The sequence below is a fragment of the Oncorhynchus masou genome, chromosome 32 (genome assembly GCF_036934945.1).
Source record: "Oncorhynchus masou masou isolate Uvic2021 chromosome 32, UVic_Omas_1.1, whole genome shotgun sequence".
Classification (NCBI taxonomy): domain Eukaryota; kingdom Metazoa; phylum Chordata; class Actinopteri; order Salmoniformes; family Salmonidae; genus Oncorhynchus; species Oncorhynchus masou.
The window spans coordinates 17,191,396-17,204,128 of NC_088243.1; the positions used below are offsets into that span (position 1 = coordinate 17,191,396).

A 12,733-nucleotide genomic window follows, 5' to 3' on the forward strand; every position below is an offset into this window, starting at 1 on the left:
GCTATTGTTATTTACTGCTGCTCTTTAATTATTTGTTATCTCTTACTCTTACTTTTTTTGTATTGTATTTTCTTAAACCTGCATTGTTGATTGAGGGCTTGTAGTAATAATTTCAACTGTTATATTCAGCGCATGTGACAAATAAAATTGGATTTGATGTTCTGTTCATATTTTTGTTCAGTATTTGAAGGTGGTGAGGTTCTGGAATACGCTTTAGTACTTTACAACATAGAAATGCAATTATATTCATATGCTGTAGAATGACCTAAGGTAAATAAGGTTCTAGAATGTCTAAGTTAATTGATTTATTGAGACAAAATCTGAGTGAAAGATCACATTGATGATAATGTCACAGTGGTGGTTGAACTGGAGGAAAAAAATACTTTTGTCAACAAACAACTATTCTACCTCAATGCACAATTCAGAAGAAGGGGTGACGACCAAATATTGAATTTAAAGCAGACATTTAATAATGCATTAAAAAAAGTTAAGCACCAGTATTAACACACATAAACATTATATACAACAATTGGAGCTAGCTACTTGGTATCAACAACAGATGAAGGTAAAGCAGTTGCTCATGCAGATATTATGTGTACATATATCAAAGTGTTACCATGGTATCATCAGCAGTTTTCAATTTTCAGAATAGACTGTCTCTATATGCATGAATATTCCTTATAGCCATTTTTAAGTAATACTCTGCTTCAATCATCAATCAAATATGTATCCAAGAAATACCAACCAAATATATTAAGTTTAAATATCTTTAATCAAAAAGTAAACCATAACAATTAAAAGCATTTACAGAGCTTTTTGCCATGTACTACAGCAAGGGTAAAGTCCATAATAAATACAAAAAATGGCTACATACAACAAAATAATGGGGCTACTCAGATGCTTTTCACCCTGTCCAATGTTTGTCAGAAAGTGCAGGGAGAGGGAGTCTGCCAGACATTTTGTCCAAACCCAATTAAAATGTTTCCTTAAACGTCTCTGAGACTAACTTTAGCAGAGACTTTCTGTAAATAAGAAAATCAGCCTAGGCACTTGTTGGGCAGAGAGAGAGAGCAACCAATTTGATTGGTCGCTGCTCCCTGCCCGACACCCTGAAGTCCCTCCCTCATACAGTCGTCATCAGTTTCAGCGAGCCCGCAGAACGGAAGCGGAGGATCTTCTTCTTCAGGTTGTGAGAGGCCTTGATCTTGACGAAGGCCTTAGCCTGGGCAGTGGTTACATCCTGAGGCCCAGCGCCCTGCCCTGCAAACTGGGGCCAGTTCATCCCTCCACTCTCCTCAGAGTCACTGCTGATAGTGCTCTCCGCAACAAAGTCCACCTCACTTAGGCTGGACTCGCTGTCCCCGAAGCAGTTGGTGGTGTAGTTGCTCCGTTCGTCCTCACTGGTGTCCATGATGGTGGAATGGAAGAGTGAGGCGCACTCTGCGGAGTACTCAGAATCGCTGCCGGCCATGTAGGCGTAAGGGCTGGTGAACTGCGCGTTGGAGGGCAGGTACATTGTGGTGGTTGTGGAGACCTGGCCGAGGAGCTCCCTCTTCTGCCTGCGGTGGGCTCTCCTGAGGGCCTCGTCGTAAGGCACCTCAGTGATGGCTCTCAGCCTTCCACGGTTGTAGTCCTGTCCACTTGTCCGCTTGTACTTGGGCTTGGCCACCACCACCTCCCTACCATGGTAGCCGTGATGCCTGGTCACAGTGGACCTTGTTGTAGACACCATGGCCATGTGTTTCTCTAGGACCCGGCCCTCAGGGATAGATGCTGGGACGGTGCGCTTGGCCCTGGAAGATGCCCCCCTCTTGGAGGAGACTTTGTGCACATGTTGTACCTCCTCAGGCTGGCGAGACTTCCTAGATCCTCCAGATCGGTGACCGTTCTCCCTCGTCCCCGCCATCTCTGATGATACAGGCTCAGCATGTGCGTGCGTCCCCCTATGTGGTTTCAGGGAGGCACTCTTCACCTTGACAATCTTAACGTTTTTGCCCCCCTTGCGGAGCTTGACCACCTGCCTCTGCGCAGGGATGTACTGGGCACTGACCATGTGACCCTGACTCTCATCCTGGCTCTGGGAGGAAGACCCCAGACTCACCAGCTCCAGCATTGGCCTCTTTTCTTTAGTGTGCCGGGCTGTATAGACTGAGACCGCAATGCTCTTAGGGCTTTTTTTGGGAGCGCCTGTTTTGGTGAGGTCTCTTGGCAGTGTCTGGGAGAGTTTAGTAATGTTTTCTTCTTGAGCATTAGGGAAATAAGATTGCGTTCTCTCTTTGGGGGAGGAGTTGGCATTGGGGGCGCCCAGGTCTTGGTAATCCTTAGACAGAGGACCGGTCGACGATGGAAGTCCTTTATTGGTTGGCGCCTTCTTTTTCAACAGACTGTTGGCGTTGGTCACCAGGCTGTTGGTGTGAATGTCACTGCTGTTGATTGTGGCATATCCGTTCTGAGGTTGGCCCAAAGACTGGGACACCATCCCAATTTCTAAGAGGAGTTCCCCTTTGCTCTCTACTGACCACTGTCTCTGTTGGGAGCCTGTTCCTGGATCATTGTTACTGGCACCTCCTGCATGTAAACAAGTCTGCCAGGTTGGTTTGAGGTCAGTAACAGGAGCAGTCCACAGTCCCTGTGGCTGCTGCTGGCCAATACTAGCCTGCCTCACACACAGACTACCCTGCCTTAGGATGCTCTTGGAGGGGTCTGTGCTGATGCTCGTCCGTGGCTTGTTGGTCCTAATGGGCTGAGCCTTCCTCTGAAGCAGGCTGAAGATATAATTGTCCAGTCGTTTATTAGCGGGCGAGTGGGAGGCAGACCAAGAAGTGCTCTGGGGCACCAGAATAGGCTGCTGCTCCACTTTCTGACAGTCACTGGAGCCCTCGATGCAGCCGCCACTCTTTGACAGCCCTCCGTCCTCTTTGAGGTGTTCGGCCAGAGACTGTAAGAAGATGGGGTTCTGTACGGCCACGGCGTGGAGGGGGCTGGGATAGCGGTACACGTCACTGCCATTCTTGGCAATCAGGTCACAGTGGTACTTGGACTGGATGTCTTGAGTGGAGGTATCTGTAGAGGGGGAGTAGGGAGCGGAGGGGGACCTCCTGACTGTCCCTGACGTCTGCTGCTCCTCACACTGGCCCTCGCACTCAGCACAGTTACCCAGCTCATCTGAAAACCAGACAGGGGACAGAGGATAAGGACTACAGAACAACAGATACACCACCAGTCATTCATATGGAAACCACACAGGGCTACAGTATAGAACCAGGATGGGTGACTTTGATGGGGGGAGGCACAAAAATCTGAACTCATCATGGGGGGCTGCAGTGACTCGTGGGTCTGCGTACCGACATCCATACCCACACATGCAGTCAGAGCTGGCTCCAGCCTTTTGGGGGCTCTAATCTACATTTTGTTGGGGTGCCCCACCACCTCTCGGAAGAAAACATTTTAGTGGCCCCCTTCTTGACAGCAGATAATTCTTTTTTTTTGTGTTCATTTCCTGCAATTCTGCACATTTTGCCATGGGGCATGGAGAACATTTTGTAGTTTTAAAGCAAGTTTGTTGGAATTCTACACATTTTGCCATGGGGCGGAGAGAAGATATTTCTATTTTATATCTAATTTCCTGCAAATCGACTCCATTTGCAATGGCGCGGAGAAAAACATTTGCAGTTTTACAGTGCATTGCCACATTTTAAGTTACAGCCTTATTGTAAAATGTATTAAATAAACATTTTTCCTCATACCTCATAATGACAAAGCAAAACGTTTAGAATTTCTGCAAACGTATAAAAACAAAAACATCTTATTTACATAAGTATTCAGACCCTTTGCTATGAGGACTCAGAATTTAGCTCAGGTGCATCCTGTTTCCTTTGATCATCCTTGAAACAACTTGATTGGAGTCCACCTGTGGTAAATTCAAATGATTGGACACGATTTGAAAAGGCACATACCTGTCTATATAAGGTCCCACTGTTGACAGTGCATGTCAGAGAAAAAAACCAAGCCATGAACTCAAAGGAATTGTCCACAGAGCTCCAAGACAGGATTGTGTCGAGGCACAGATCTGGGGAAGGGTACCAAAACATTTCTGCAGCATTGAAGGACCCCAAGAACACATTGGCGTCCATCATTCATAAATGGAGGAAGTTTGGAATCACAAAGTCTCTAAAGGTGGCTGCCCGGCCAAACGGAGCAATCGGGGGAGAAGGGCCTTGGTCAGAGAGGCGACCCATAACCTGATGGTTACTGGCAGAGCTCAAGGGCTCCTCTGTGGAGATGGGAGAACATTCCAGAAGGACAACCATCTCTGCAGCACTCCACTAATCAGGCCTTTATAGAAGAGTGGCCAGACGGAAGCCACTCCTCTGTAAAAGGCACGAAAGCCCGCTAGGAGTTTGCCAAAAGGCCCCTAAAGGATTCTCAGACCAGGAGAAACAAGATTTCCTGGTCTGATGAAACCAAGATGGAACTCTTTGGCTTGAATGCCAAGCGTCACATCTGGAGGAAACCTGGCACCATCCCTATGGTGAAGGATGGTGGTAGCAGCTTCATGCTATGGGGATGTTTTTCAGGGGCAGGGACTGGGAGCTAGTCAGGGTTGAGTGAGAGATGAACGGAAAAAAGTACAGAGAGACCCTTGATGAAAACCTGCTCCAGAGCGCTCAGGACCTCAGACTGGGGGGTGAAGTGGCCCAGCCAGAGCCCGGACTTGATCCCGATCGAACATCTCTGGAGAACCCTGAAAATAGCTGTGCAGCGACGGTCCCCATCCAACCTGACAGAGCGTGAGAGGATCTGCAGAGAAGAATGGTAGAAACTCCCCAAATACAGGTGTGCCAAGCTGGTAGTGTCATACTCAAGAAGACTCGAGGCTGTAATCGCTGCCAAAGGTGGTTCAACAAAGTACTGAATGTAAAGGGTCTGAATACTTTTGTAAATGTGGTATTTCCATTGATTTATTTTTATAAATTAGCAAACATTTCTGTAAACCTGTTTTAGCTTTGTCATTATGCGGTTTTGTGTGTAGATTGATGAGGAAATAAAAAAAAAATCCATGTTAGAATTAGGCTGTATGTAACGTAACAATGTGGAAAGAGTCAAGGGGTCTGAATACTTTCTGGAGGCACTGTATAGCTAATTTCTTGCAAATCTACTCATTTTGCCATAGGGTGGAGAGAAATGTTTGCAGTTTTGATATGATATCGTGGTGAAAGCGACTAATAAAATTGCACTTTGTTTATTCTACTATTCTAACTCTCAACATTAAGTTGAGATCCCGAGACACCCTCCGATTGGAAGTTGATCCGCGGGCCTAGTTGCCCATCCATAGTATAAAACAACAGATACTGTACCACCAATTACCACACCATTTCCTCATTTCAACAATAATGCCACACAGAAGCTTACAGGAGGTGTGTAGTGTTGACAGGCTAAGCAAAGCAAACCATCCTCTCAATATGCTAACGAAGAAGGCAGTTGGTTTGGGTGTGTTAATGGTCCTTGTGTTTGTGTCTTATCATCACAGGTGTGGCTGTTAGTTAGAGCTGAGCCATCTGCCTGGCCTGGCTGGGAATCCAGCTCAACTGATATTGGCCATATCCCAAATGACACCGTATATAGTGCCTATAAGGCTCTAGTGCACTATGTAGGGAAAAGGGTGCCATTTGGGACACAAATAGTGTTTGGGGTTTCCTTCCTACTCTTTTTTTCTCGTTTGAAACTGAATCAAAGAGTTGTCACAACAAACCCCACTAATGGCAATGACACCAAGGAAACAATTAGAAGTTGAACTGGGGCCAGCTGGAACAGAGCTGAGACCCAAGTTAAGTGGATATGTGGTGGGTGGGTGACGGCCTGATGGGGGTCTTTGGGGAAAGAAGGAAAGAGTGTTTGTTTATACAGCAAAGGACAACAAAAGGATTCAGCCTGTTTGTTGCTCCCAAGATAGACCATGTGAAATAAAACACCAGGACCCAGTCATATCCATGGGCCCTAGGCTTTGCTGCGCTGTCTTATGCTAGGCTAGGCTGTCCAGTGGTGTTCTAGACTTTGCTATGGGAGGCTGTGCTGTGGCGGTCTATGTTGTGCTGTACATAGACTGCCACTATGCTGCATTTAATTTTACTTCCTGGAATAATTTAAATGAATTGGCCCAAACCCTGGTGCTGTGGGTGCTGTGATGTGGGGGCTTCTCTCTCACCTGCAGATTTGAGCCTTCCCTCGGAGGCACACAGCGATGTGTCGAGGGTACTGCAGAAACAGGTGCTGGAGCGACAGTTGGACAAACACTCGCTGAACACCGAGTTGGAAGAGTTAGAGAGGGACCCTGAAGCGCCGTCGCTCAGCTCGTAAAAGCCTGGATAGAGAGAGAGAGAGACAGCGACACCGAGAGAAAGGGCAGAGAAACAGAAGTGAACGTTTTAACACATTGATTTTACACACTTCATGGAGGAAGCTGTCATCCAACAACTTATTACATGACAGGCTGCGGCTATTAAAATAATTAAGGCAGAAAATCTCAAGCATTTAAAAAACAATGCTTTGTGTAGATAGGGTTTATACTAGATAAAAGTTTGTTATATTTGCAGCGTAGCATACCCTACTTCCGCTCTGTAATTTATTGGCATGCTTGCCCAGTGGAATGCAAATTCTCTATGTGCCCATTTTGCAAGTTTTTTGCATTGTCATTCATTTGTATGTCATATTTGTATTCATTTGCTAAGACAGGGGTTCTAAACTTTTTGGGGCCAGGGACCCCTTTGTGATAGCAAACTCATCAGGGACCCCCTCAATCAGAACACAACTCGAGTGAGAAAAAAATATTATAGAATTTGTTTTTTTACTGTGACTTTTGCAGTTCATGGCCGGGTGAACCAAATCTTGGACCCAGGGAAGGTTTCAAGCTAATTTCCAGCAATTCTACACATTGTCATGGGGCAGAGATACTTTTTTTTAGCTTTAAGGCTAAAATACTGCATTTGTACATATTTTGAGACAGAAAGAAAACATGAGGCACAGAGAAAAATACCAGTTTTGAAGCTTGAATTGCAGTGCATTTAGCTTCACATTTCTTTCAGGGGAATACAATAAGTAATGAGTTGGAAAATGTATAATTGGTGGAGGACTGTGGATACCAATATCCCTGTGAGCCTCCCAGACCAATGTTGCCCAGGGTTAAGAACATGAATTGTAGATTAAAGGAGCTATATGTAATAATTTTGCATTGTAATTTCAGAAAATGTAGTTAATACATCTACCGTAATAGTGTCGCACAATATTCCCCCCCCCCCCCCCCCAAATGCTATTGGGCACACAAAAAAGCGTTGGCGAACAATTGGCCCAGTGTCGCCCGGGTTAAGCGAGGGTTTGGCCGGCCGGGATGTCCTTGTCCCATCGCGTACTAGCGATTCCTGTGGTGGGCCGGGCGCATGCACACTGACAAGTGTGTCAGTTGGACAGTGTTTCCTCTGACATATTGGTGCGGCTGGCTTCCGTGTTAAGCGAGCAGTGTGTCAAGAAGCAGTGCAGCTTGGCAGGGTTGTGTTTTGGAGGACGCATGGCTCTCGACCTTCGCCTCTCCCGAGTCCATACGGGAGTTGCAGCGATGGGACAAGACTGTAACTACCAAATGGATATCACGAAATAGCGGTAGAAATAACAAAAAATCAAATAACTACAAAAATAACAAGTGACCGAAGTGACTTTGAGCGTGGTATGATCGTCGGTGCCAGGCGCACCGGTTCCAGTATCTGAGAAACGCCCAGCCTACTGGGCCTTTTTATGTCTAGGCTTTACCGAGAATTGTGCGACAAACAAAAAACTTCCAGTCAGCAGGTGTCCTGTGGGTGAAAACAGCTTGTTGATGAGAGAAGTCAAAGGAGAACGGCAAGAATCGTGCAATCTAACAGGTGGGCCACAAGCAGACAAATAACAGCGCAGTACAACAGTGGTGTGCAGAACGACATCTCGGAAGACACAACTCATTGATCATTGTCACGGATGGGCTATTGCAGCAGACGACCACACCAGGTTCCACTCCTATCAGCTTCAAATAAGAAGAAGCGGCTCCAGTGGGCAAGCGATCAACACTGAACAATTGAGGAGTGAAGAAACATTGCCTGGTCTGATGAATCGCGGTTCCTGTTGTGTCATGCTGATGGCAGAGTCAGGATTTGGCATAAGCATCATAAATCCATTGCCCTGTTCTGCCTGGTGTAAATGGTACAGGCTGGTGGCGATGGTGTAATGGTGTGAGGAATGTTTTCCCGGCACACATTAGGTCCCTTGATAACAACTAAGCAATGATTGAACACCACAGCGTATCTGTAGCTGTTCTGGAGGAAAAGGGGGGTCCAAACCGGTACTATACGGGTTTACCTAAAAATATATATATTTGTTATATATTTTGAGATCAGTCCACAGACCCCACTTTGAGAACACATGTGTTAAAAACCCTATACCCTGGGGGATTACACGTTCTGCAGTATCCTCAACTACTTAAGTTGACATGGGATCCTGAGTGGCGCAGCGGTCTAAGGTGCTAGAGGCTTCACTACAGACCCTGGTTCGATTCCAGGCTGTATCATAACTGGCCGTGATTGGGAGTCCCATAGTGTGGTGCACAATTGGCCCAGCGTCAGGTTAGGGTTATGGTTTGGCTGGGGATAGGCCATCATTGTAAATAAAAAATTGTTCTAAACTGACTTGCCTAGTTGAAAAAAAACAATTTAGGGAAAAAAAAGAAAAAGAAATCACTCAGTTGACAGATCCCACTAATCATGTCTAGTTTCCACAGGGTAACATTCTGAAGTAGAACCTTTAGAATCTATTCTAATTCTATTGTAAAACCAGACCAACCTGAGCTCGGGCGGCTGTCTGTCTCCACGTGTTCACGTGACACCTCCGTGTCCAACCGGAGGTCACTGATCTGCCTGTCCAACTCCTGCAGCTGATTGATCAAACCAGCATCTCTCCTTCTCAGGCAGTTCTGGAGGGAAACACGCGGACACAGGTAACACAGTTAGTTACAGTTGTACAGCAACTACAGTTAGTTCTGCCTTAGCTCTTGTCCAGGGTGTTGCTTGTTAACGCTGAGCCTTCATCAACCCTGGACTACAGCTAGTTCTGCCTATGAAATCTACAGTTGGCCCCATTCTGAGGGTGTCTCAGACATGCAAAAAAAACATTTCCAATTTACACATGAATATTAATACATACTTGTAAGTAAGTAGCATTGCACAAGCCTTGGCTCATATCTCCTGTTTCTGTAGCATGAGGCAGCTTGATGTACAAGTACACCCCCTGGATGCTAGTCTACCACAGAGCCTTACCCCCAATCTATCTCCGTACTGCTGAGTGCCAAGCAGAGACGCATTTTTACAGTCTTTGGTATGACTCTGCCGTGGATGGAACTACCAACCTTCCAATCTCAGGGCGGACAATAACCACAAGGCCACTGAGTTGTACACGGAACAAATATAATCACCAACCAAATTATTATTATAGCTTAATCCATAGTGTTGGTCTGTATTGCAACAGAATGTTTAGCTCCTTATTTTTGGTTCCATTTCTGATGAATTCCATAGCCTTGAATGTTGGTCATTAAAAGTAAGTCTGTAGTTACTGTGCTGCAAGTCTTCAACATCTTGGCGAGACCATGTCGCCCTATCAGAACCCATTAGTATCCCAGACTAAATTAGAATCACGTCTTGTGGGAGCAAAACAATATCTCCATCAAACACGCAGGTTATGTGGAACAGCCAGGGTCACACATGACATCACCCAGATCCTGTGGTGGTTACACTCCTTCATTCCGCTCTAGACTGTGGTTTGAAAATGTCAACCATGAAGGCTCAGTGACAGCAGACCCTATTTACATTTGCTACATTTGTGACAATTATGTGACTACAGACATAGGATTCATTACTCCCAATTACCTGCTTGTCATCTCAGAAGGCCTGTACCCTGTGCATTAAGCATTTTAGCTACCATTTGCTCCATGACTGAGCCCAGTAATGACACACATGCACACGCACGCACGCACGCACGCACGCACACACACACACACACACACACACACACACACACACACACACACACACACACACACACACACACACACACTCTCCTGGCTATATTGAGATGCAGCCCTTCCTCTCGCAGCAGCAGCAGATTGGCAGGCCATAAAAGCAGGCCTCTGACAGGAGGCAGTGAGTGATTTATGTGCTCTGAGCATGCTATGGCTTCAGAGACCATTTCCACACAAAGTACCATTTGGGAAAGGCATCTCTAGCAGAGGCAGACCAACGTTTGTTTTGCTGAATAAAATGACCCTCCCACTGGGTTGATAGGGTGACTGAACAAACCAGTGAGGATGTGTAAATGTCAAAATGTTATTTTATTAGGGAACGTCTGTGTAGGCTGAGAGTGAAATGGTCTGTAATAATAGAATGACAATTGAAAACCAATCGGATTTATTGTAGGCCTACAATAAACCCTATGGGAATAGGGTATAATACAACAACTGCAACTTTTCCCCCCAATACATTTTAATACTGAGTCCATTCATGATTTTTGCCCTTACTGCCTTATTGAACCCAGGTGTGTTTTGGTCGGTTTAATGGCCTAATCTCAAAGAACCAGCCAATAACTCCCTGGCATCCTTTAACAGCAGCAGGGGTGGGAGATCTGCTTGTAAAAGTTACTTTCACCCCATCCATTGTAACGCATCAGTAAGACTCATTCAAGCGGCTGGACCCCCTCACAGACCACATGAGTACATCAGGAGTTTCCTTCTCCCTGCAGGAAGTTTGAGTTAAATAGCCATCCTTCTATTCTCTATCATTTCTGTGGGAACCTCTTGTCCTCTGGAGACCCAATTGCTTGCATTGATTTAGAATGACAGATCGATCTAATGGAATCGTTAATTTATTGTAATCATTAGAAAATAATTACATTGAACTTTTCCAAAATATTAGGTTACAAATGTATACAGGATTTTATATGTGAGTGAAAAAAAGCCAACAGCAAGTCATATGCTACTAAAGGGCCAGTTAGAAAATTATTCTGGAAAGTAGTCTGGAAATCTAATTTACAGGCCTATTTTTTTATTTTAAACTTATCATAGACATAGACCACAATCGTTGACAGACTTCGCACCTCTTCTCTGCGCCTGCCTGGCGAAGCAAACTCAACGTCGCCAACTTTTATCAGTAGGCTTGTCTTGGCTATGTTCCGCTATGTTCTCATTTTCCCTGGACGGGAATGGAGTGGAGCTGTGACTCAGTCAGAAAATAGACCTCTTGTTGAACAATTTGGATGGTCTCAATCCAACGATACACGAATAGAGATACTTGTATTTCACGACCGCTTTTGAAATGTAGGCTAACAAAAACATAACGGACGCAAATAAAACTCAGCCAAATGATGATCACTAGTATTAACGTTATCCCAAACACTTTGATGGTATAAATACATTACTTTAGATTCAGTCTACATACCAGTTGTTTTCTTAGCAATAAAATATTTTCTTCTAGAAGTTTTTCCTCCGAATTCAAGTAATTCCCCTCGTGCGTAACGCACATTAGATCTACTGTTGGTATAGAGTACTCCTGGTGATTCAACACATTTCTGATCAGTAATTCCTGTCGCTGTCTCAAGTATTCCAGCTCTCCGAGACCGGCTAGAGTGGCTTCAAATCTCTCCCGAGTTCGCACCCGATCCATCTCTGCCTTATCGAATTGTCGTCTTTCCCGAAACTGTAATGTGCAATCCTTAGAGGCCAGCATCTCTGCAACAGCAGCCGTTTGTTTCATTCTATCCATATCCAAGAAGCGACGATTTACAACATGTAACTGGCAACAGCGGGCCACATACAATCACTGTGAAGAGCCTAGAAAATCATGACACGCATCAAAAACGTTGATGTGCAGACGTACATATCATGGTCTAATCTTCCAGACCACTAAATGACTTGTCCATAACTTTTGTCTGTTGGAGCGGCTATGCCAACAACCCGTATACACTGGACACCAATTGCGTGCGTAAAACTGGTCCGTTTGATATTCAAACACCGTCGTGGTCTCCAAGATAAACGGATAAATCTAAGTGCTTTTCAGTTTGCACAAATCAGAAAAAGCTGCATGATCAAAACGTGAAAGTTTCAATGTAATGTCAAGTAGGCAGTGTGTAGATGCTTCTCTGGCAAGCAGCTCGCACTGTGTGTAGATGCTTCTCTGGCAAGCAGCTCGCACTGTTCTATTGACAGTGGTGAGTAGCGTTGGACCACCTCTCTCTTTGGAGACCCATCTACTTTCTCCGTGGTAGCAACATGTCTTAGTGCCTGCCACTCCTAGTTGTCTCACCTTTTCCCTAATTGATCGACCCTTCCCCATTTCTGGGATATAAAATGAGTTACAACCGAAATATAGGATTCGTTTAATGTTCTTGCAGATATAAAAATGTGCTTTATTGAATATAATTCACCAAACAATTGCAACTAGGCTAATAACTCCAAGAGCTGAGACTCTGCAGTCAGCGTTGTGGCTATTTAATCTTTAGTAGGCATACATATGAACTCGATCGACGACAATAAATGCATTTTTTTTTGTTACCTTTATTTAACCAGGCAAGTCAGTTAAGAACACATTCTTATTTTCAATGACGGTCTGGGAACAGTGGGTTAACTGCCTGTTCAGGGACAGAACGACAAATTTGTACCTTATCAGCT

At 45.1% G+C, this 12,733-nt stretch overlaps 1 protein-coding gene across 1 annotated transcript; it reads right to left on the reverse strand.

The window, feature by feature from the left end:
• Positions 1-447: 447 nt before the first annotated feature.
• LOC135525640 (dapper homolog 1-like) lies at positions 448-12,256 on the reverse strand. Its single transcript, XM_064953385.1, has 4 exons — positions 11,505-12,256; positions 8,863-8,992; positions 6,206-6,361; positions 448-3,165 (listed from the first exon to the last, which is right to left on the reverse strand). Exons 1-4 carry the CDS (start codon positions 11,826-11,828, stop codon positions 1,124-1,126), a joined length of 2,652 nt encoding a protein of 883 aa, XP_064809457.1. The 5' UTR covers positions 11,829-12,256; the 3' UTR covers positions 448-1,123.
• Positions 12,257-12,733: the final 477 nt, after the last annotated feature.